General features: G+C 33.1%; 1 protein-coding gene and 1 long non-coding RNA gene across 2 annotated transcripts; one reads left to right on the forward strand and one right to left on the reverse strand.

Moving 5' to 3' along the window:
• Positions 1,831–3,463, forward strand: LOC108660962. The gene is made up of 3 exons (XR_001926762.1): positions 1,831–1,872; positions 2,532–2,605; positions 3,426–3,463. It is a non-coding gene; the product is annotated as an uncharacterized LOC108660962 (long non-coding RNA).
• Positions 17,332–21,115, reverse strand: LOC18609818 (phosphomannomutase/phosphoglucomutase). The gene is made up of 7 exons (XM_018114467.1): positions 20,464–21,115; positions 19,916–20,179; positions 18,543–19,059; positions 18,236–18,435; positions 18,008–18,120; positions 17,731–17,871; positions 17,332–17,620 (listed from the first exon to the last, which is right to left on the reverse strand). The coding sequence occupies exons 1-7, from the start codon at positions 20,998–21,000 to the stop codon at positions 17,539–17,541; spliced, it is 1,854 nt and encodes a 617-aa protein (XP_017969956.1). The 5' UTR covers positions 21,001–21,115; the 3' UTR covers positions 17,332–17,538.

Consider the following 26,090-nt stretch of genomic DNA (forward strand, 5'->3'; position numbering starts at 1 on the left):
TTAACAGGGTTAAGTCAAGGATTATAAATTTGAGTATGGAGGGAATTAAAAGGTGATACCGTAAAATTTTAAGATGAGGAATATAATCGGTTACGATTATGAGAATAGTGGGATACTATCAATAATGAATCATTAGGCGTGTGATGAAGTTGTGATCTATTGAACCATATGGGAAGACTGTCCTAAGGTGGGACATAGAACATGAGGATTTTTGGAGATGCTTATAAAGGGAGATATAAATTGTAAAGTATGTTTTCCCCCACAAGTTTTAATTTATTTGAGAAATTATCATGGTAAAGATATATGAATATTGGTAATGAAATATGCCCTAAGCGATGACTGTGGCATATCACATAGATAATATGGATATGTTGGGGTCAGTATCCCGATCATGCATCTGTGATAGAAAATTTACTTTGCTAATTATGGTATAGACTCAAAAAGGAGCCAAGCCGTTGAGAATGACTAAGGTAGTAACTCCAAAAGTAAAAGATTTGTTTTAATTAAGTAGATTCCAACGGCTACATTGAAATAAATTACTTTGTGGAGTATTAAGATCAATAATGTATTGATCAAAGTCAAATCTTAAGAAATAAAGAGGATGAGAGATTAATGAGAAGGGACATCAATGTTAAGTAGCGAATTTGTGAATAAAGGATTACGACGGTGGCATAGAAAATGAGTACTACAAAGGATTACTATGAGGATTTATAATTCTTGTATTAACTCAGTTGAATGAAAAGTGTTTAAATGAAGCAACTCTTGTGGTAAGTAGCGGAATAGTGGAGTTGATGTAGAGTGTTGTTTATAGTCAGTGATTGCAGCACCGATTATAGACAGGAGGCTGCGTAGACTCTTTATCTTAGGAAACCATTTAGTATAATCCTAAATGACATAAAGACTCATGATTGAGAGGATTATTGCTGATCAAATTCTAAAGGGTAATAATAGATATAAGTGAAGTATTCAAGTTGAGTTGGAAATAAATACGAGAAGAAACTCAAGATTCCCTACAAAGGAGATAACAGGAGAAGTTGAGCATCGAATAAAAGATAATATATCGTCTTTTCTTTGAGTTGATAAGTGAAATTTTGAGGACAAAATTTTATTTTAAGGAGGATAGTATTGTCAAACCCTGCTTTGTAAAATAATTATAATGTCATTCACATGCTCGATAGAATGTTTGTATATTAGGAAGTTCGAGAAATCGTTAAAAGACGATATTGCCCCTAATGGTACTATTGAGTCGATTAAGCCTCGAACTAATTCAAATAGAAATTTTAAAGTGACATTAAGAGTTTCACAGTTCAGGGATGACTCAAAATGGTAATTCGAAGTTCGAGGATCAATTCGGAGTCAAATCGAAATTTTCACTATTTAGGGGCAAAATCGTCATTTTTCCACTTACGGATAAATTTTGAGATTTTGAGAGAATTTAGATCACATTTGACAAATTGGAGAATGGTATGAGTATAAGGGATGAAAAATATGTCTATGGGCAATTTTTCAGTTTTTGAGGTAAAAACGTAACTTTTCACTTTACGAGGGTAAAAGTGTAATTTTTAAAAATTTACTCATCTAAACTTTGAAAAAGTCTAAAAATTTCATGGAAGACATGGATAAGTGAAGAGGATTGAGTGGTAGAAAAAGAAAGTCAAAAAGATGGCTAGAAAAAATAAAATAATAAAATATTCAAAAGGTTAATAAAATAATAATATTTTATTAAGCCTATTAAAAGGCTTGAAAATTTCAGAATTCTTCATTGGGAGGGTCAGCCAAAACCAGCAGGAGAGAGAGAGAAATAAGAACAAACCCTCGAGTGAGAAAATTCAAAGAAAAAGTGTGATTTTTCAAGGAATCAAGTGTTTAAAGGTATGATTTTTCAAGCTTAGCTTAAGATTTATCATTTCCATGCATTTCTCCTTATTGTCCATGGTTAAATTATGTGTTTTGATGATGGATTCAAATCTGATCATATGGGTTTAGAGAGAGAAAGTTGTTAGATTAATTTGATTTTGAACTATGTTAGTGTTTAGTGTTAGTTTAGCATGTTTATGAGTAAAACAACAAGAAAAATATTCATTTTCTCCATGAATTTCTCTAGGCCGAATCTAGCCAATGGTGTGTGAGGATGAGGTTGACTTTATTTTAAGAGAATTAGATGGAAAAATGATGAATTATGAGGTTGGAAATTAAATGGGAATTTTTGGTGCAAAAAAATTAAAATTTTTACCCACTAAGGGTAAAAGCGTAATTTGTGGTCCGAACTGATAAATTGGACCACATTCACAGTCATTGAGGTATTGTGGATATAATTGGATAATTGAAATTGAAATGGATGGAATTGGAGTTGAATTGGAGATTTTAGAAATTTACACCGTGTATAGGCGAGTTAGGTCGGACACTGTGATTAAGCGATTGTCCAAACATTTCACACCCTATCTAGTGCATACGCATGGATAAGAGCCTGAAATAATATATATTGATTTGACACAAATTATTGAATTTTTTGTGTCATGTATTGTGGATAGGTGGTGAGCTATCTGATACGGGTAAAAGACTACACCCGAGGACCGAGAATAGGAGTATATCTACTCCTAGTACAGTGAGTAAACTTACTATCGTCTTAATTATCTAGAGTAGATTTATTTAATTGTGTGATTTTATGGAAAAATGGTTTAATTGGAAAATTATTGTGTTTTATGGGAAAATGAGATTTTATAAAATAATTTTATAAAATTTTTGAAAATTTAATAATGATTTCAAAAATAGAGTAATTGGAGACCTATACTATGATTGTGTTGTTTATCCATGATTTTACATTAAATGGCTTATGATAAATGTGGGTATGACTGGTTATTTTTATGATTTAAAGAATATGTGAACTGCTTTGATTTGCCTTGAATGTGTTAAGTGAGCCATGTCATACTATTGTGATTTTATTGGTTGGTGGATTATAAAGTGGGCACTGCAGTGACGGGGGTTCCGTGGGCCAGCCTAATTAGAGGGGCACGGTTCCCAATTATTGAGCTTACCTCGATTGGAGAGGCGCGTAGGATAACTCTCGAGGTAGGATTTGAGTACACTTCACGCTGGCCACCACGTGAAACTGGGACTCAGCCAACGCCAAGGAACGGCTGTGTTGTCAGAGGTGAAATGTGTTTGTGTGTGTGACAATAAACAGCCTTGGCGGTCTCGGTAAGATGCCTTCGCGGGGTATCCCCGAGAATGGATTTTTGGCAAGGGCCAAGTTTTTGAAAAGTGCATAAGCCATGTTGAGTAATTAGATGAAATCCAATTATTTATATGGGTTGAGATGAATTATTTTAATTGTCTCCTATTACTCGGCTTTAGATTATTTTGATGATGTCTGTCTACTCACTGGGATTTTATAATCTCACCCCTTCTTCCTATACATTTTTCAGGCTCAGAATAGGCAGTAGGCTGTCAATTGCATCGAGAAGTAAATTTCGGAGTTGCATCTTAGAAAGCAAGGTTATAGACTTAAACCTTCTCAGTTATTTGGGGGCTCACGTGTCATTGTAATTTAAATTGCATACTCTAGTTTTCTATATTACAGTATGTTTAAATTTAATTTGTTTTTATGTACAGAAAATTAATTTTTGATGTTTCAAAAATATATATATATTGTTTTACATTAAAATAGATTATTTTAATTAATATTTTTTTTATTTTATTATTAAAAAAAAAAGAAAGAGAGAGGAATGGAAAAACTGGTACAAAAGCCTTGCGGGATCTCAAAAGGCATTCGGGAGAAAAATGTCTGTCGAGGCTTCGTGGCGGTTGTCAATGGCTCGATGAGAGTTCCGGGTCGTGACAATTTTCCTGTGTTATGACCATTCAAGAGCCGTCAATCTCTCTAATTGACTCTGATTCGGAAAAATGCAATATATGGGATAGAAGAAATTTTGAAGAAAAGTTATGGTAAATGAAGTACAAAAAATTTACTATATTCAAGGGATTGAAATTCTTGATCGGTCTCTTTAAAGCTGCAAAAATTTTCTCAATTGTACTCCCTTCAAATTGTCAAAATGTGAAATAGTAACACGCAAAACTTTTATAAATTAATATTTTTTAGATCATGAAAATTTATTAATTGATTGAAATAGTATTTAATTGATAAATTAATAATATATTAATTAATAAAAAGTTAATTTATTATATATTTTTTATTTTTTTAAAACATTAAACTTAATACATATATTATATATTGTGATTATATGAATAGTACCTAATTACAAATTATATTTATTTATAACAAGCAAATTATTGAAAACGTTATAAGAAATTATAAAGAAAATGAAGTTTAAGATGATAATTTTGTACTAAAGCTTGTCTCGTTTAAAAATATGCTTAAAGCAATAATCACATTTTATAATTTTCTCTTACAATACAAAAACATTATAGTATAACTCCCTATGCATTAAGAAAAGTTAGAAATAAAGTCTAATAAGACATCGATTTTAAAAAGAAACATGTAACATTAGAGACATTTTATAAAGACTTCTTAATTGAGTCATGTATATATATAATTTTCATATATAAAAATATTATTAATTTATATATTTAGTAAGACCTATGTGTTTTTTTATTTTGAAAGTCATGAAGATATCTATTTCATTACCATTACTTCACCTGTACAATATGAAACAGGAAGAACAAAAACATTGCCGGTGGAAACAGAAAAAACACCCTGGCAAGACTCATAACATAGAAGTTTACACAACCACCTTTTCTAGAAAACCCGAGTGTAATTCCAGTCCTAACAAAAAACCCCTGTACAACATCTGGAAAATACAAAAAAAGAGCCATACAATATACATAATTCCAGCAAACAAGGTAGAAAACAGCTATTAACAGAGGACTCAACAAAATCAGTAAATCAACAATCTTTCAGAGCCTCACTAAAATTCAACCTGTACCCGCAGCTCAATCATTTTCAGAAAATATAGCCAATTATGTGTTTTTCTTAAATTATATTATCTTAAAAAATTTAATGAATTATTAATTTATTACATTGATTTCGAGTCAAGATCGATCAACATTATAATTTAATTGAAATTATCAATTTATTGAGTATTAATTTATAAAAAAATTTACTGATTATTACTTCTTTTTTCTAAATAAATCCACAAAAGTACACTTGATTATTAAAATGCCAAGTTACATATAGAAGAATATCATATAAAGAATCGGTGGAGATCGTATAAAAAATTCCGGGCTCAGTGACCAATTTTAGGTGAGCGATTAACCTTGCTTCAATGGCAAATAAGAAGCCGCATCAACACTCAACGAGTTTGTACATGATATTTTTCTAACAAACCCTCCAATTTTTTTTAAATTTAAAACACCTAAGTGGAATGCATGTGCTAGTGGATGTCTTATTAGGCTCGGCTACAGCAGACCTAATTCAAGGATAAACAACTTGGGGTTAAACTATTAAAATATGTTTTGCCTTTTTAAGTTTACTTCTTTCTTTTTTGAAAAAAAAAAAGTAATAGAAGTAAATAGGAAAGATAGACAAGTATATTTCTTTACATTTATAAACTATAACATAGTATGATTAAAATGAATTAAAATTGAATAAATAGTTAAAAATACTACCCTTTATTTTGTAATATAATCATATATATATATAAATACTTCTATTTAAATTAGTTCCAAATTCTTCCATTTAAATTATACATATTATTAAAATTGATTAAAATATACAAGACAACAAATACTAGTTTGATTAAAATTGAATAAATAGTTGAAATACAATACAAAATTAAGCAATACTTGCTCTATATTCTACTAAAACTTTTGTCCTAACTTCCACACTAGCTGGTCTATAAAATGGAACAGATCAGAATGCATCTCTTGCAAACGCTGCTTCCACTTGTTAGCTAGTGTATACTCTGGAAAGAAAGAAGAATGTCTTCTTTAATAGGAAAAGTGGTGGCTGACGTAGAGATCAGAGCTTCTGCCGAAAAATTTTATGGAGTGTTCTGCAACACACCAAGCCAGCTATCCAGCATCTGCCCCGATGTCATTCAGGCATGCCATTTACTTGATGGTGAGTGGGGAAGATTGGGTTCAATCACCCACTGGAGTTACGTGCATGGTAAGTCAAAACAACCGGGGAGATTATATCTGAATAGCTACCAAGATTATCTTTGTTTTTTCCTCTTGATAAATGTTACATATTCTTGTCTGAATAATTTTGTCTCTTTCACGTCATAACCATCCATCCAGCAGTTGAAAATAACCTTTCTCTTTGGGTGAAACATATATAGATGGGCAGGCTAAAGTTGCAAAACTGATAATTGAATCAGTAGATTCGACAAAAAAACTCGATCACTTACGGAGTGATTGGAGGGGACCTGAAGAATGAGTTCAACAGCTTCACGTTCAAAATTGAAGCCACTCAAAAGGACGGGGGCAGTCGAGCACACTTGACTCTTGGATACATAAAGCTGAGTGAAGATGTTGCAGGTCCGCAGACACTGCTTCAGCAGGGAATCCGACTCTTCAAAGCGCTTGATGCATACCTCACCCACGCATAAATTCATGTTTAATAGAATCTATCTTCTACCAAGTAACAAAGCTGTTTCGTTCATAACAGCTTTGTTATTTATGCAAATGCAATCGTCTGTGTTTGGATAGGAGCTTTTATATTATGTAGCTGCTTGAGCTAGTGTATCTGATGCTTGTATTTGTGTATATATTTTGTAACAATAAATGAAATCACTACTACTAATTCCAAATAAATTAATGGCATTTCATATTCTATTTTATTAAAAAAACAAAAATAAATGAGCTGAAATCTTATTTATCAATTCGATCTTTTTTGCTCTTAAATTTGTTATAGATTAAGAGTCTGTTTGACCTAATTTTTTTCTAACTTAAAAGCTATTATGAACCTCTTAGAAAAATAATAGCTTTTAAAATTAAGTTAAAGTTGTTTGGTAAATTTCATTTTATAAGTTTCTTTTTATAAATTATAATTTTTGTTAAAATTATCATAAAATGTATTTTTTTTAGAGGGTAATATTATAATTATTTTTAACAGATGAGGATATTTTTGAAATAAAAATAAAAATTCTCTTGTATTTTTAAAAGAAGAGAAGAAAAAGCTCCTCATAGGAACTTTTCTTGAAGCTCTTTTTTTAAAATTTTTTTTTTTTAAAAAAAAAGTTATTTTTTTTAAAGTTTCTCAAAATTTATGTTTGACTTGGCTTTTACTTTTAAAAGATAGATAAGTTAAAAAAAGCCAAACCAAACAAAAACTAAGGGAAAAAAAATATAAAACCCTTCTATATAAAATATGAAACTACATCTTCACCGTTATATTTTCGAAATCCCCCACTTTTCCCCCACCAAACCCCTCCCCTTCCTTGATTTTTATACTACACGTTAAAACTCATTCAGTCTATAAACTCATTTATACTACAATGTAACATATACTAGAATAAAATAAAGTTACAAAATAACTAAGAAAATGCTTTAAGATGTGTAACAGTGTCGCTTCATTTAAGCCTTTATTTGCCTCCAAACACTATTTATAATATATTAAATGTACAAATAAGTTCGATGTGAAAAACTTGAGGAGGCACTTAGAAAATTAAATAATTGAATATTAACATAATATTGAATCCCCTCGCATGCAGAAAAAAAAGTGTAATTTCTATAATCACCTTATTAAATAATTTAAGCCTATTAAGACTAAATATACAATTTTTTTAATTTGGTGTCCATCTGCACACTGATTTTGGTGATAACAAAATAAAAGTGTCCAAAGATCAAGTTTGGAGCAAATCTTACTGAATGAATATTTTTAAAAGCCATGCTCGAGCCCATCTTTTGATTACATAGGATGTTATTATTATAATCTTTTAGAAAATTAATTTATATTAATATTTTAAATATATTTTGATTTAAAAGATATGTTCAAATTTATTAATATAAAAATATTCTCGATCAAACTATCTCAAATCTAGAATTCTATGTTCAATTTGGGCCCAAGTCCGGCTGAGCCTACGTGTTTGGACTGGTGATCCAGCCTTTGGACACCTTGTGTACAAATTTTTTCCATTTATAGTAAGACAAGCTTGACTAGTGTTGGCGAGAGTAGAAAAGAGTTGTAATTAGCCTAAAAAGAACAGTAATAAATGACCAATGGCATTTTGCAAACTAAATAATATTTGATGTAATAAGCGTAACGAATGACCTTTCACACATTTTGAATTTTCGAAACTGTCACTTTTGCCAAAGAGGAGACCGAAAATTAGATCACTAAAATAAGTGATTCTGTGTTGAATTAATTTCTGATCTATATCTTCATTATTGTATAGGGTTTACTATATTCATCGTCCTACTGAAAGCTAAATGACCAATGGGCAAAAGGTAAATTGAAAAGCAAATACATTCGTACCTAAACTTATTGTCACGAACATCCAAGTTTGTTACTAGCACCTTAGCCACACACCCCATGAGGAAAAATTTCTGCTACTCTTATCACTGAGAAAGACTTGGGAAGTACAAGCAATTGATGGATAATGGCTTGAGCAAGAGCAACATGTTGTCACACCCGAACATTTAAGTCATTGGTTGATACATGATACTCACCTAGAGAACAGAATTCGAATCCTCCTTTTTCTAATTAAAAAAAAAAAGCAATATGTCACCATGTTGGAAAGAAATCACCAAAGTTAGAAGATTATGCTAATACACATGATATAGTTCCAATGTTTTTATCTCTTACGTTAATTTTATGTCAAAAATAAATAAGAAAACAAAAAACTACAAACTACAAACCATGTCCTTATACTGTGCATACATTGTATTTGAATTTCTACAAAAATGACTAAAAATACATGAAACTCTAGGAGTTTTAAATGAAATTTTGCATTCAAATTTGTTCACCAAATTGAAAATCTTATTAGTAAACAATATAAGAATTTAAAATTTTGATATTATTAATGTTTTTCAAATGCTGAATTTATGCTATGAAAACTAGTTGGTATGTTATTGGAAATTAGATATATTGAATAGATCAGTTTCATTGGTTTTAATTTTATATAAACAGATTTGATTTCTCATTAGAGCTGCAAAGGAACTAGAATTTAATTAAAACATAAGGGTGATGTAATTAACCAATACGAAAATTTTAAATAGCATTGATGCAAAGAATTGTTTTTTTTTTTCGTAATTCATCAAGCTAAATTAACTACTTAATATCTTCAACATTTAATCATTGCAAATGTTTCAATAAATGATCTTCAAAATGAATAGCTAAACACATTATAAGGTTAAAATATTGAAAGTTCAAACTTTCAACAATTTATCCAATAGCCTTTGAATTTATATTTGATTCACTATCAAAATTTAAATAAATTATTAAGATTTGTATTAAAAAAATAAATTTATTGCGTTATATATTAATCATATTTCAATAAAAATATTGGCAGCAATTCCTCAAAATTATTAAGATAAGACACATGCTTTGGTTTAATTTGGTAAATAAACGACATCCTTCAACCCTGAAGTTAACCAAAATTCTCCACGTCCAATAGATTGGTCCTTGTACATTGCCCCTTCTCAAATAAAAAAAAAAAAGATGACATAATATCTAAAAAATTCATAAATTATTTAAAAGTACTTAAATAAGTTGTTATTCTTTTATTGTGTTCATTTAAGTCCTTATACTTTTATTTTGAGCTAAATAAACTCTTATAATTGATTAATAATTAACTGTTATTAATTAAAATTACATTATCATTTTATATTACGCGACATTGACGTAATATACTGATATATCATAATGAATGATGACATAATATGCTGATATGGAATGATGACATAATCATGTAGCATTTTTCACCTTCCACCTCAACATCATATCAGTTTCACGTGATATTAAAATGATAAGTGTTGCTTTCACTAACAATAATTTTTCATTGAAAGGTAAGAAAATGAATTTATTTTTTATGAGAAAAAAAATGCTCCAGCACCAATAGGTTTCTTCTAGTAACAACAATTAGATCAAAATAAAGGGTCAAGACAACACCATCGACCTTATCCGATTGGGAGCACCATAGAGAGCAATTCAAAAAACCATGGCTCAACTCCCCTAAACATCTATACAAAATAAAATCCCCTAGACACCACCTGATGAGAAGTAGAAAAGAATCGAAGCAAATGCCCAAGAAACAAAGCAAAGAACCACAACCAGTGCTACACACAAATAAAACATATCAAGGCATAGACAAAAAAAGCGTCCCTCAAATCTGTGTGAAATAGTGATTCAACTGTTCTAATTGTTTTGTGTGAAGCTATATTTCATTTGTTCTAATTATTCTCATTATTCTTTGTATAGTACTACGTTTTTTTTTTAAAGGTAAAGTTTATATTAATAATGATAGGTATAAAAAGAGAGCACTAAGGTTGGCTTGAATGGCTTTTCCTTGTGTTCCTCAAAACCTGCAGGTGAACAAAAATAGTTTTGCAATAAAGGATGAGCAAATTTGTCATCTACTCTCATTGTATACCTTATGGTATATCAAAATTTACATCCCTATACTACACCTAACTAGCTTTCCTCTATTGCTTGCTTTCACATACATTACCAATAACCCACATCAAATCTCGCTATTTGCGCATGCCCGTTTTGGCCAAGCTATTGGTAATGTCATTTGTAGACCATGGAATCTTTGTAATGCTCCACATAGAAAGCTTGGTTTTCAACCCTTCAATCTTCATGATGATCCTTTTATGTATCCATGGAGTGTTGTGAAGGTTCAACACCCATGAAACAGTGTTGGATGAGTCACTTTCAAAGACAACCCCATAGGAGTTAGCCTATTTAGAAGTTGCCATCACTTGGAAGCCCTTCGAGAAAGCCAACAATTTAGTTGTATTTGAATCTGTGACTCCCACTGACATTGAGAAAAGGAGAAGTATGCTCCCTTTATCATCTCTAAGAACCCCTTATCCTTGCTTCACCAGGGCATCCACTAACAACTACATCAACGTTAAGCTTGAGGCTTCCAGCAAGTGGTTTTTGCCAAACACTTGACCTCGTTATCTTTTTATTTTTTTGGAGGACTACTTCTAATCAAATCTAATAGAGAAAGGTTGAGCTTTGGCTATTTGGCTTTTACCCACCATCCCATTTTCAACTTAATTATAGCCAAAGTAATGGAGCTACTCTACACTTTGTCTTTATGCACAGCCTCGTTTCGTGCTAACTATATGGACCATGCAATAGTGTAAAAAGCCATTCTAAACACCTTCCCATTGTCCATCCATCTACTCATCTCATTCCAAGATTGGAAGCAAATGACAAAATCACCATGCATAGCCCACTTAACATTCCAAAAGTCACAACACCAGTACCACAATTTCCAAGTTTCAGGGCATGAAAAAAAATGATTGATGATCTCATTACCTGTTTTGCACAGCAAACAGTATGCTGCCTTTGTTTGATAATACTTTTGTGAACCAACTCTTGTCTCACCACTGATATCCCCTTAAGTAGCTGTAAACGGAAAGCTTAAACTTTATGGGGTGTCAATCCTTCTTAAAGTTGTTTCCACACCTTAGAACTTGAGTAATTAGTAAGTATAATAGCTCAGTAAAAGGACTTAGAGTTATAGATGCCACTTGTGCTATGTTTCCAAATCAGCTTATTTTGGAAATCCTTATGTAACACCTGGTCAAAAAGTAACGACATAAAAGCCTCCCACTGCTCTTCTTCCCATCCAAGTAGACCTTCTCAAGTTGATGGTCCACTCCCACCTTTAATTGTCCCACTTACCGAAGTCCTCGATCACACCATTTTTGTCAACAGCCAAAAAAAAATTCTCTAGAATTGGTTGCATAGAATAAATCCCTGTATCTATTACTCCTTTCAAAAGTTAATCCTCTTATCATTGCCAATTGAGATTCCCATTCTGTCACAAGTGATTCTTGCCATTTTAGAGTTACCCTCAAGTGGCTTGATTATGTTTTCCACACGTAGGAAAATCTTCTTGAGTTAGCATTAAATGTCACCAATGAGTGAGAATCATACTTAGTTTTATTAGCAACCAACTCTCTTTAGAAAATTCCAATTTCATTGCTGAACTACCAGAGCCATTTGTTAATGAGGGTTTGTTTTTTACATGGAGATCTACAAGACCGATTCCGCCTAAGTCACGGTACAGGCACGTTGATTCCTAACTAACATAGTAAATCCTTCTTTTTTCTATAGTACCACCCTATAGGAAACATCTTTGTAATTTATCAAGGGTTTCTTTAACTCTGATTGACATTGCAAACATTAACATAAAAAAGATAGGTAGCCTATTTAGGACTAGTCTCAACAAAGTTATTCTTTCTCCAAGAGAAAGGGACTTTTCTTTTCAACTCGAGAGTCTTGCCTTTACTCTATCAATAATCAGCTTCCGCATCTTTATCAAGCTCATTGTGGTGCCAAGAGATAATCCCAAGTAAGTTGTAACCCATTGTCTACTTTGCTGGTAATCTTTCCTACCCAATCCATAGTAGTTTCATAATCAAAACCAATGCCATATAAACAACTCTTCTAAAAATTAATCTTGAGTTTGGAAACTACCTAGAAACACCTCAGTAAATGTTTAGCATTAATAAGGCTATAAATATAAGGTTTACATAGGATTACCGTGTCATCAATAAATTGCAAATGAGAGAAAACCATCCAATTTCTGCCAACTTCCATTCCTTAACAAAGTCCCGTACTAATAGTTTTGTGCATGAGCACATTAAAGGCTTCTGTCACACAATTAAATAGGAAAGGTGAGAGTGGGCATCCTTACGTAATCCTTATCTCATTCTAAATTGATTTGTAGGGTTGCTGTTAACCAAAATAGATATGGATGCTAAAGAAAGACATGCCTTAACCCATTTTCTCCATCAATTGCAAATCTCAATTTGCTTAGAATAAAGTCAAGAAACTCCCAATCCACAAAATTGTACACCTTTTCGAAGTCAACCTTGAAGAACAATCCACCAATTGCCTTTTTTCTTATATAATCAATGACCTCACTTGCAATAAGGTGGTAGTCAATAAGTTGTAAACCAGCAACAAAAGCAAATAGTTTCTCACAAAAAACCTTGCTAATCACCAATTTCAGCCTATTGGCAAGTGATTTGGCAACAATTTTGTAGAGACTACTAACAAGACTTATTGATATGCAATCGTTAATAGAGGTAGGGCCACTACACTTGGGTATGAGTGTGAAAAATGATGAATTAACCTTGTTGTCCAAAAAAGTTTTATCATAAAAATCCTTGACCATCTTCATTATCTTTCTTTTGAAAGTTCCTCATTGCTTCTTGAAGAAACCCATACTAAAACCATCTGGCCTTGGAGCTCGACTACTGTCACAGCTGGCAATGGACATCCAAATTTCTTGTTCACTAAAAGACTTTTCTAGAGTTTTCGCTAAGTTGTCTTTGAGCATCCTAAATTCGCCTCTTAGATCATTCAATGATGCATCTGCCTTTTTCGCATACAATGATTGAAAGGGGCTCTTAATTTATGTCTTTAGGACCTCAAGATCCTCAACTGCTCTTCCACTGGTCACAAGAGAATTTATTGTGCTTCTTTTCTTTCTTACCAAAGTGATGTTGTTGAAAAACTTGTATTTCTATCTCCTTCTAGTTGCCACCTCACCTTGGATTTCTGCTACTAGCTTCTCTTTTCAGCTCTTAGTGCTCCCCACAATTCAGTTTTTAATTTTATTATCTTTTCTTTAATCTCAACTATGTTTCCATAGTTTTGCTGTTCCAACTCAAAAATTGTGAATTTCAATTTTTATTCTACTAATATTTTGTCTGCCAATCCCATAAATATTAAGTTGCCTTTATGCACTTCTTAGTTTCCCTTAATCTGTACCATACATCACTTCTGCACCCTCTGATAGTTATTGCCTTCTTCCATGCTTTATCAAACATTGGTTGGAATATGACTTTGTCTAACCAATGGTTGAAAAAGTGAAACAGCTTTGGGCCCTAATTCTTTTCTTCCATGGTGAGTGCAATAAGGTTGTGATTCAAAACTGATCGTGGTAAGCACAGTTGATGTATGTTGTGATAGGCTTCCGTGATATCCAACAAGATTAAAAATCGATCAAGTTTACTATAAGACATGAATTCCCTATTGCTTGCCTATGTGAACTTTCCCCTCGACCTGAGTAAGCCCACTAAACTACAATCCTCTATGAATTCCACAAACTCTCCATGGCTCTTTCATTAGTGGTGACCCCTAATTTTTCTTCACTACTTTTTACCACATTAAAATCCCTTTCGATGCACTAGCGAGTAATTTCTTCACTTATTATCCTCCTCAAATCATCACATGAATTCTGTCTTTTAGAATCAACATTGAGGCCATACACGTTGCCCATTCCACACCTGATATTAGGTTCATTCACCCGTCCTACAATAATAGTATATTTTCTGTCAACAATTACATTTTCAGTAGCCAAAACTCCCTCATCTCAACATAACAAGAAGCCTTAAAACTCCCAATTACAAGTGATGTCGCCCACCTGAGCTTTCTATTTCTCTAAAGGCTCTTTACTATTCTCTATTTCAATTTTTGGCATTTGGTTTCTTGTACCAAAAAGAATTTGGGACTATGTGTAGCAACCAAGCTTTTAAAGGCCTTTTTTTTTTTCTAGTTTGCCCATACCTTAAACGTTCAAAGAAATAGACAACATTATGGACTCATAAAAATAACCCAAGTAATAAAACATACCATGCAAAGAACGCTACCTCTTTCTCTTTACAATTCCTTTAACTTCACAACGGTGAAAGTTCTTGTCATAGTCTACCTATCTTGCTTATACACCATCCCTAAATGAATCCCCACTTCATAAGTTACCTCTGATTCCCTTATTATCACTCCATTTTGATATTGGATATCTTCATTAGTGATTCGATTTCCTCAAAAATTATGCTATTCCATCCCTCTTTGCTCTACATTAATACATTCCTTGATTGAAAATGGGGCTTTTAGTTCACTTTCTTTGGTTCTTTGGCCATCTGATATTCTAAGCTCTTCGTTCTTACTTCTATTTCCTATTCCTGCAACTCTTATGAAGTTGTCCTTTTTCGACTTTCTGTCAACCGTATTTTCTTCTCTCTGATCTGCCCTTTTTTTGTTTGATTTTTTTATAGGCTTTTTTTTTGTTGATATTGCAACTTTTGTACTCAATCTCTAAAGGATTTGGATGCTTGCATTCCCGTTCTCTTTGTTCCTTCTATTGCCTATCATAAAATGTGACAACGCTTTGCTCTCTGGGTTCATCGTCTTTTGTTTCCCTTGTAATTCACTGCCTTCTAAATTCTTACCTTTCTCATGGTTTTTCCTTTGATTCAAAGCCCTGCCTCTATTCAATTCCTTTAGGCATGGTCTTAGCTCCAACTCATTCTCCACAAGACTTAGCTTGATTCCTCATAACTTTCAGTCTTCTATAAATAAGTCAAGCCTATTCTTCTTCCTTTTACTAGTATTATCCATTCATCATTTTCAGCCCAAAGCTCAATCTCGTATCCGAGCTTTTCCCCTCTGAAAGCAGCCCCATTTTGATATGATAGCCTATCATTTTTGAGTGGCTTATCTAATTCTGGACAACTTTCCTAACTTAACGTCTTGCATATCATGACTTCCCTTATCACATTTTCATCTTTAACTTTCCCTAACACCTCTCTTCTTGGGATAGGTGATCTAAATTTGAATTTGAAATGATCAAAATACTTTTTTACCCTTATCACACGTTTCCCCTTAATTGCCTCAGTCACCATTTTCATCTCACTGTCTCCGCCACCATGGGTTTGGTCACACAATTTGAGACTTTTTGATCTCTTTATATCCTTTACATCCATTACTCCCTTCTCTTTATCTTCTTTTCTTATCATAAGGGAGACCATTTGGCCATTAATTTTCAAGTGTGTCGTCTATGGGACCTTTCGCTACTTTGTAGTCTTAATCAATATCCTCACATGGTCAAATCTTTCAAAATAAATAATTGGTCTCTCAAGTTGAACACCTCTTCCCCATTCCCTAACAATCGCATTAAACACATTCCTATGCCATAAACGCAATGGGATGCCTTCAATAATGAACCATGACTTGACCATGTTCTCTCCCTGTGAAGTCTTGATTCTATTAACAGCTTCGAACTAGACTCCTAGAACTTCAGGATAGAGGTCTAAGATCACATTCATCTAATCTTCATCCTCGAAGGTGATGACCGCTTTTCGTCCCCCTAAGGTTTTCATGCTTGTTGAGATACCTTTACCACACATCCTCGCTTATGTCGTTTTGATATGGATACCCTACTTTAGTGTGCCTGCAAAGCTCCTCTCAAACCATTCTATATTAGTCTCTGGAATCTCAATAGATAACTCTCTTATTGTTTGGGTTCTTTCATTCTTGTGAACAGTGTTCTTTTCGTTCAACACCCCTATTATCGCTTTCTATCCTTTCTTAAAAAGCAAGGCATCTCTGAATATTCTCCTCTCTCTCTCTTACTCTGCCAACCTCTGTTCAAAGTGTTTCTATGTAGGTATTCATTCTCCCTTCTTCATTTTCTAGCTTACCACCCATATTCAACTTCTTTCACTTCAAGATGCCTCATTCCGTCTTTCTATTGTTCCCATACTTTATAGCTCTTTGCATCTCCTCAATGTAGCGGTATCTAACAAACTCAAATTTGAAGTTGTTACCTCTAAATGATTCGCTCTTGCTTCCCAAGTATAGGTCAACAACCACTCAAAACTTGTCAAACCATTTCTTCACTTCTCTCTAAGACACAGTGGGAGTGGTGTTGTCCACAAAGACCATGAAATGTTTGCTCTTCCATTCTTCAATGTCTTGGTGTTTCATTCTTCCTTATTGGATGTCCATCTTCTCATATCATTCCCTCCTCCGCATCATGTTGTTCACTGTCTTTTCTCCATCTTATTTTTTGCAAAAGTGGAAGGTTGTGAAGTGACTTAATTAATGTATTGTTTTGTATTGTACTATGGTGTAGAACAATTCTTTCAAAGAATAAGTAATAACCGAAATCAATTATCTATATTATTTGAATAAAAATTGCTTGGAAAAATTTTCTAAAGTCAAGTGCTTTTAAAACAAATCCTTTTCTTACCAAGATAATAATTCTATTTAACTGTTCGTGTACATAATAAAATATCCATAATATTAAAAATTAATACATACATGGTCTCAATGTGACTAAAAGTTTCACCACTAACAAAAAAGGAAGAGATTTGCTAGCTTCTCAGCTCATATTGTAGTAGTAATTAAATACCTTTTGCATTATTTTCAAATTCTTTTTTGTTTATATCCATAATAAAAAAACAGCAATATAATATGCATTGTCTTTTCTGTACATAGTAATACATCCTTTTTATATGTCACAGAATATATAATTAAGGTCATTGCCTTGCATTTTCCCATGAAAAATAGAAAAGAGATTACGAATTCTGAAAGCAAAGTGCATGTTAGGCCCTATCCCCAATTCTCGCGTACTTCTCGACCTGAGAAATGTCAAGGATTTCGTCCATTCCACTTGCCAAGAGAAACCTGGAATGCCCAACAAACGTCAATATATAATACATAGAAAGCGAAATTCGAAACAACAGATAATTTGGAAAACTATTTAAGTAGACTTGAGGAGCTATAATGTGCCTTACTTGTCTCTGAGAACTCTTGTCATCAATTGACAGCCTCCAGGCACCGACGATTGCACATTTACAGCGATATTTGGGTTGTGGATACTCTGCCTTATGTGTACCCAACCAACTTCTTCATTTTTTTCATTTGAAACTTTAGCCCTGAAGTTGCAGTAAAACAGAACTTTTGATCATCAGAGCAAAATGCAGAAACTTGGTTGTAACAGTTGTTTCTAAAAACAATGAATTTGTCAAAGGCTCCAAGGTTGTTAAAAAATTCATTGTTAAATGTTTTTACCTGTACATGTGAGCATCAATGGCTGCTGGACTGTCGTTTGAGTCCACAAGGCAGCCTTCGCTTACCCAGCAGTCACCGCAGGAGTCCAATTCCCAGCCTTCAAGCTGACCTTCCTGCAAGTAATCAATCGTACCCGGTTGAAAATTGATGTTGACCTCAAAGGCTTAAACCCGAATTTTAGCTGAAATCAAATGTAACATATAGTAAATTTAATTAGAAAGTAGGTACCTCAACGTAAGATCGGAATGCTTCAATCGCCTCCGTACCTCTTGCCTTTGCATATTTAGGCTCAGAGATGATATTCATCCTAAGCTCAATAGACTCCAGAGGTTCTTCAAGATCTTTTATTAGACTACCTATTCCTTCATCTGATCCGGAAAGCTTCATGTGTACCATTTCGATGATGATTTTTACTACCATAAAAGCCCCTACAGGATTAAAAATCAAATCCATATTGCTATTTATTAAACCCTGGAAACCAATTAAAGGGTGAAAGATAATAATCATAAAAGGGAAAAACACACAAAACGCTAACCATCATCCAGGAAATAATTCTCTTTGAGTGCACCATGTCCTGAAGTTTCCATCATGAGATGTGTTTCAATGCCATCCTTGTTCAGTTGAACGGCCTTATCAATAACATTCCGGTATCCGACACGATACAAGCAATGATGACCTCCCCTTTCAGTGATAAATTTTGTAAGTGCCATGCTTGTACGAGCATCGGTAACAATAGTGGTACCAGGATGTTCCTTCAAAACAATGGCAGACATTAGGCCTATAAGCTTGTCCCCATTGATGGGGTTGCCTTTGTTGTCGACTACACCACTGCGGTCTACATCGGTGTCGAAAACAATCCCTAGATCAGCTGAGTTGTGTAGCACAGCAGCTCTGGTTAATGCCATTGCAGTTTTGTCTTCAGGATTAGGGATGTGATTGGGGAACATCCCATCTGGATTGAGGTGCAGAGAACCAAAGGTATCCGCGCCAAGCTTGTCTAACACATCCCATGTGAAGAAGCCTCCTGATCCATTTCCAGCATTTACAATTATCTGCAATTTAGGTGCACCATTATATATGGAAATGGTTGAATGGGTTTCTTTTAAATTAATTTTGGAAAGTACCCTTATATGCGAAGTGTCAAATAATTTAACTGATGATGAAATCTTTTTACAACTTTTGTTGTCAAGAATTGAAACAATGGTGGAATGATGCTTTCTTTCAAATTATTTTTTTAAAAAAAATAGTATATCCAAAGTGTCCATTAATACTAACTAACGAAATCTTCTTTCATCTTAATTTATAAGATATTGATAAAAAAACAGAAAAAATAGCTCTTTCTGTAACACAAATATATCCGCATATAAGCAAACATAAATGTGTTCGGGAAGTGTGATACTCGCTTATATTTAGAATTGAAAATATTATCCTTTTAATAATAATTAACATCAAAATTAACAAATGTAACGATTTTTATTACTTATGTATTAAATGATTCATTTATTAAATAAAAATTATTAAAGGTTTTTCTATTAATTGAAACTGAAACATTTTGCTTGCCTAAATTAGCAAAACTTATAAGTTGGACGTAAGGTTAATTTTTATTTCTTTCTGCTTAAAGAATTAATTAAAATATTTCTCATTAAGGGTAATGCATAAATGTTTTGGGACTCTTGTTATGGGCTGGGTTGAGCAGACTAAACCCTTTTTAAAACGGTAGGCCTGTTCTTTATATATATATATATACTAGGAGAATTCTTGGCCACACGTTAGGAAAAACTTGGCCTGTTTTTGGATAAGCCTACAGCTTACCAAGCACCATATCAGGAGCAGCCAACAGACTTTTGAACGAACATGAACGGGCATGAATGGACACACAAAGAAACTAAAAGGAGCAGCCAATAAAACCTGAAATCCTTTAAGTGGAGTGTCATAGTGAAGCGGATGGTTCACTCTCTCCTTGATGATGTCTCGAAGGTGCTTTGCATAAGCGCTCATAAAATCAACCTTTTTCGATGGAAAGTTGAGCATGGTGGATACTTTCGTCAGCCTGTTCGCGTACTTACGAGCAGCTTTGTCACATATCTGTTCCACCTCTGGTGAGGTTAGCCCTCCTTTCTTGGTGAAGAATTTCAGACCATTGCGGGTGTAGGGTAAGTGAGAAGCTGTCATCTGCAACACACCATTCAACTCTCATCGTTTTCCCTTCTATAGATTCATATATAATATGTTTTCCATAGTCTTAACATTTTGATTCCAAAAAATTGCACTTAAAAGAAGACCTCAATTACTTCATTTTAATACTGATCAATGTATCTCGTTCCCTAAGGATATTGAGGTTTTAAATTTTTTAATACGGATGATGAATTGCTTAATAAAGGAATGAATTATCTTGTTACATAACCAATTTGTCAAAAAAAAAAAATGATGGAAATAGCGTAGGCGCTTCACTGTACCATTATTGAAGCATCGTAGCAAAATGGTGGCAGCAATGTGCTCATAAAACAAGCTGGCGTCGTTGCAAGGCCCATGTCAAATACCAAGCAACCAGCTCGAGCAAGGCCTGCGAATACTGCTACACTGAGAGATGCTCCTGATATTCGAGGGTCTTTGCCAAGTGATACTCTAACATCTTCCGCTGGACGTCGTTCTCGTTCTTCCAAGGCCTTGATAACCCACTCTCCAAAACTCTCGGCAATTGCTTCCACGGCTGGAGGGGTTAGGTCCACTGTTCGACCCTTTTCGCCTTCCAACGCAACCCCCCGAACATCGGACCCGTTTTGGAGTCTCCTAATCTTGTTTATCTCTTCATCGACGACCACTTCATTGTACTTCACAGTGCTAGAAGATTTAACGCATATGACTTTGCTTGACCGTGATGAAAATGAAAAGCTAAGCGTCTTTTGCGATGCATCTTTAGCTGGTAATGGTGAGAAACTCGGTTTTCGAGCATTGCCTCGCAAGGGTATTGGGGATGTTGAAGTAGAAGCCATGGATTTCTGTTCAAGTTGGCGCTCTTGGTTTGTTTGAAAAATCCTGGAAGGATGGGTTTTAGACCGATCGAGAAAGCTTTGAAAGATAAGAATAACCCAATAAACTATAACCCTACAATTGAATGCAGTACCTATCCAGGAAATAAATATCCGTAAACAAACTTCCAAACGGCTCGATTTTTCCTTGTTTTATTTAATCGAAAACATTAATATCATTACAATTGAATGCGCAATGATATTTCTCTTTCCAAAATAAAGCAACAGTATATTCTTCCGGGGTGCCACGCAAGTAAATATCGTGGACAAGAATCAAAGATATGGCAAGCCTAAAAAATCTAAATTTATTATCTCTTTTTTTCCTCATTGAAACGTGAGATATTCCCAAAAAAAATGAGATTTTTTATCCAAAAAATAAATAAATTACACTCAACAAATCATATATATATTTATGAAAACTATACAACATTACTAGAGGGTTTCTCTTATGATAGTTGAATAAGTAGTGTAAGTGATAATAAATCAACTTTTGGAAGGGCATTCACCATAAAGGGAGGAGCCATTTTATGGGTTTTTAAAAAACAAACATGCATAACTCATTTTATTTTGGAATCTAAATTGCAAGTACAAGAAAAGAGGCGGAATTGTTAATAATAAGTTTGTTATTTGATGTGGAGTTATGGTCACAGCCAATGTTAGTCATCTCTTTGCACTGTTTTTGTTTTTTAATAAGATGGTAAGATTGATTGTATTTCAAAATGAATGGGGGATAGGAGTATCCCATTATAACCTGACATAAAACCCACAACACCACTAAAAACACTCTACGAGAACGAAACTACTTTGACAGACCATCATTTACTTTTGGTCCAGCCAAGCAGAGATCAATATGCACCTTACGAAAAGTTTATACATCAAATCTATACATGTCAAAAGAACTTGTACATAACTCACAGGCAGAGGTGAACTCAAGAATTTTTTTGAGTGGTGTTATAACTAAAACAATAATAATAATTAATAATTAAAAATATAAATATGTTAAATTCATAAACTAAAAGTTTTAACATTAAATTATAGAAAATGTAAATTCAATACATAACATCCATTTGTTAAAAATTACTACTCATCAGCATAAACTAAAATATTAGAATTAAATAAAATATTATCTTATATAGCAAATTATCAAATTCAACAACTAACAATATGACAATTTTCTATTCATTAACCAAAATTAAATATAAGCATCCACAAACTATATAAAATTAAATAAAAAAATCAAATAATCAAACAATATATCTACAAAATGAATCAAAAAAAGAATGACTTATAATTTCAAGATATTATTTGGCATGCAATAATATTTTCTATTAGCTGGATTATAATTATGGATCCAAACTATCAAATTAATCAAAAAATATTTAAACATAAATTATTTAAAAACTTAATTTGGGTTGAAAATTACTTACAACTTGAAACTTAGATGAGTTGTTTTGATAGAGTGAAAAACGAATCCAATGATCGAGGAGAGGAATTGTCACTATGGATATCATAATTAAGACTTGAATTTCGGGAAAGAAAGTAGTTTAGACTTCGACTTTTTTAATAAAATCTTAAATTATAAAAGAAAAATTTTTTGTCTTGTCATGTAGTATTTAAATATTAATATGATAAATCTAGTTTGACTTGGAGTGTTTGACCCCTTACAAAATTGTAAAAAAATTAATGGACTCATTAGTATCACTAACTACACAAAACTCTAAATAAGTAGTATAACAAGTAAAAAATTTTGGTAAATGCCGGTGTCATGTGACTCCACCTCTCTTAAGGTAGGTCCGCCCATGCCCGAAGGGAAACTTCAAAGTAGATATCAACCAGCTTAACAGGGATCATAAAATGGGTAACCAGTCAAGCTTCAGACATAAACAAATTAAAATAATCCAACAGAAAGCACTTATAGCAACATCAAATAGCATTAAGATGCGCAACACGGAAGAAACATATTAATACATAGTAGAATCAAGACACATCGCACTGAATTGACCACCTCCAGTGTCAGCACAGCACCCTCCGTTACCATGAAGTCATTAATCCAAAGTAAATTCGTTGGCCTAAGTATTCCTTCTTGAGTTTGCTTCTTCATTCGTAGAGCAAGATATATGTTTGATCTCCCATCCACAAATCTTTCCAAGAATATTATATGTTTAAATGACCAGCATCCTCATTCTCCATGACACCTCTTTGGAGTTAGTGATCTATTTGACAAATACCTATAGATTTGGAGAATAAGGCAAGAATATCCCATGCTCGTTTCTCAAGATACGACCGATACTAGAGTCCCCTGGGCAACCTCCAGAACCTCCATCAGCATTAAATTTGAGACATCCCTCTTGTAGCCTAGTCCAAGCCTCCCTTTTCTTTGTTTTCTTGCTCTTAATAGGGGTGGTTCGTTCATTTGGGAATCTAGCAAGATCAAAGATTGAGGCATTATGTCCGAGCCATTTAGCGTTCATCCACCATACCACTTTAAGTTTGGTAAGTTCAAAGGTTTGCTCCTCGTCCCAAATTTTACCTCTAAACACCATATCATTTCTTGTTGTCCAAATAGCCCATATAATGGCATACCAAGTCATTTTCTGAATCAAGCCATTGTTAAGGGAGTTAGTGACCTTAAACCAAGAAAGAAAACAGACTAATGGGTCATTGTGAACCACTTACTGTACATTCCACAAGGCTCCGTACTACTACCACTAAGACCAAGATTTGTCACAAGTGAAAAATATGTGGCTTACCGGTTCAATCTCACGTCAACATATCAAGCAAGTAGCTGCCTTCGCACAAATGATGCCTTTGCTCACCAATTTGTCCTTAACCGCCAGCCTTTTTTGAATAAGCTGTCAACAGAGAATTTCAATTTTGAGAAGGGCAAGATCAGACCAAACAAGCTTCTAATGGTCAGCTGAGTTGGAATTGGAGAGGAGCACCTGACGACAAAAAGAAGATGAGTAGTTACCACTAATGTTGTACTTCCTTACAAGTTTATCATGAAATTCTCTGTTGATTGCTTGCTCATTAATTATAGCATTGAAGTTAACCCATTGTTCATGTTTCCATCTAAAAACATTCTTGTGTAGCTCTATTTTCTACCTCCATTCTTTGCCAACCCAGTCACCAAATTTATCAATATTACCCTCTTTCCTAGTTGTCAATGTATAAATTCTCGTAAACTCTCCCTTAAGAATGGAACCGTCTACCCATTCATTTTCCCAAAAACTGATGTGGTAGCCATTACCAAAGGATAGACCATTCCTTCCACTACAAAAGAGCTAAAGTCACAAGCACCTAAGAGTGGTTTTAGTAAAATATATAATAAAAAATGCAGACATATAAGCTTGAGGCATGAATATGTCAAATAATTAATTATTGATGGAGTAATTACAATTATATATGTAAGAATATATAAAAATTTGGTTGATCCCTTTATTAAAGGATTCATTAGAGCCTTGGTGAGAAAGACTTCATTTAGGATAGATCTAAGATCCTTTGCCTACAATCACCACTAATGGAAGACCAAACCTTTTCTCTAACACTATTACCGGTTACGAGGTTCACTTGATAAAAAAAAAAAAACAAAGAAAAGGTTATTGGTAAGTGGAAGAAGCACTTAGAGGATAAGTGTCATATTCTTAGTAAAATTCAATTATAATATCTGCCTCAAATTTACAAAAGCGTAAAAAAACCTTACCTATATGAACATATAGGACGGTACCCCTTCTACCAAATGTAAATTGAGTCAACTTTTGGAAATGTTCACAAAATACTAGAATCTAGTACATGGCCTTACAAGTGTTTAAACTATCGGTTTAGTTTCTAAGGAAATTAGATAATATAATCTGTGTTGTCATTTTAGTTTTGATAATAAAAATAACAGTTTAATCTATTAAAACACTATTTATTTCATCAAAACTTTAAATTACTTAAACTACAAAAAGATTCAAGCCAAAAGACATCTTTTTTTTATGCATGATTTTATTAGTGGTTGATTTTTTGTTTTTTAACATTACAATTTAAGTGGGGGATTGTTGGAGAAATTGAACCTATTAGGATATCTATGAAAGTAGTACAAACAAATTGCTCTTAGAAACTATTTGGGGGAATGACTAACAAAAAAAGTTATTAGTTCAAAACTCAAAGGTTATAACCTTTGATGAAAGGTGTTTACTAGGTTAAAACTGAAAGGTGGATAACCTTTGATGAATACTAATGGTCTTTGAAAAATAATTATAAATTTATCTATAATCAAGTATTGAAATCCAGAATTAATTCATTCAAAAACATAATTCATCTTTCTCTATCTTGCTCTCAAGCAAACTCATTTTTTCTCTGAAACTTTAAAGAGAAAATTTCAAATTTGTTGTCTATATTTTTTTTGAGAACTTTGGTTAAATCCTAGAAGTATTTGCCATTAATTTCAACAGCAACATAATAAGAGTGTAATTACCTTAAAAGCAGTACATAAGGTTCTAATCTATACGCATCAAGAAGAATAAAATTCTCCAAATTCTATTCTTCAAATTAATTATATATTATAACAATGCATTGGGTTCGATACAAGAGAAGAACAAATAATAGTACAATATTAAAAAAAATACCATTAACTATAAGATATTAAAGTATATAATATAGTATCATATAACATTTTGGTATTTTATTAGAACAATCCATTATTGATAATTTTTATTGTCAAATCTTTAACATCATTTATGAATCATGCACATATCTTATAATAATCATTTAATGTAAAATAAAATCACACAACTCTCGACAAATATAACAATTTGTCAATGATTTTTCTTAACATCCATATTATTGTTCTCTGGAAAGTCAATTATTAAAGATTTAAAAAGATAAATCAACGGGGTTACATAAGTTTAAAACCTTACATAGGAAAAACAGAGTTTGACCCATATAAACCACCCCCCACCCTAAACAACCATTGCCTGAACCTTATCTTACAAAATGAAAGCCCACCTTGTACAGTTCCAATCAATACAAAAAACATTTCACAAAAAAACGTTTACTTTGCCAAAATGAGA

This window comes from Theobroma cacao, chromosome 2 (genome assembly GCF_000208745.1).
Source record: "Theobroma cacao cultivar B97-61/B2 chromosome 2, Criollo_cocoa_genome_V2, whole genome shotgun sequence".
NCBI lineage: Eukaryota > Viridiplantae > Streptophyta > Magnoliopsida > Malvales > Malvaceae > Theobroma > Theobroma cacao.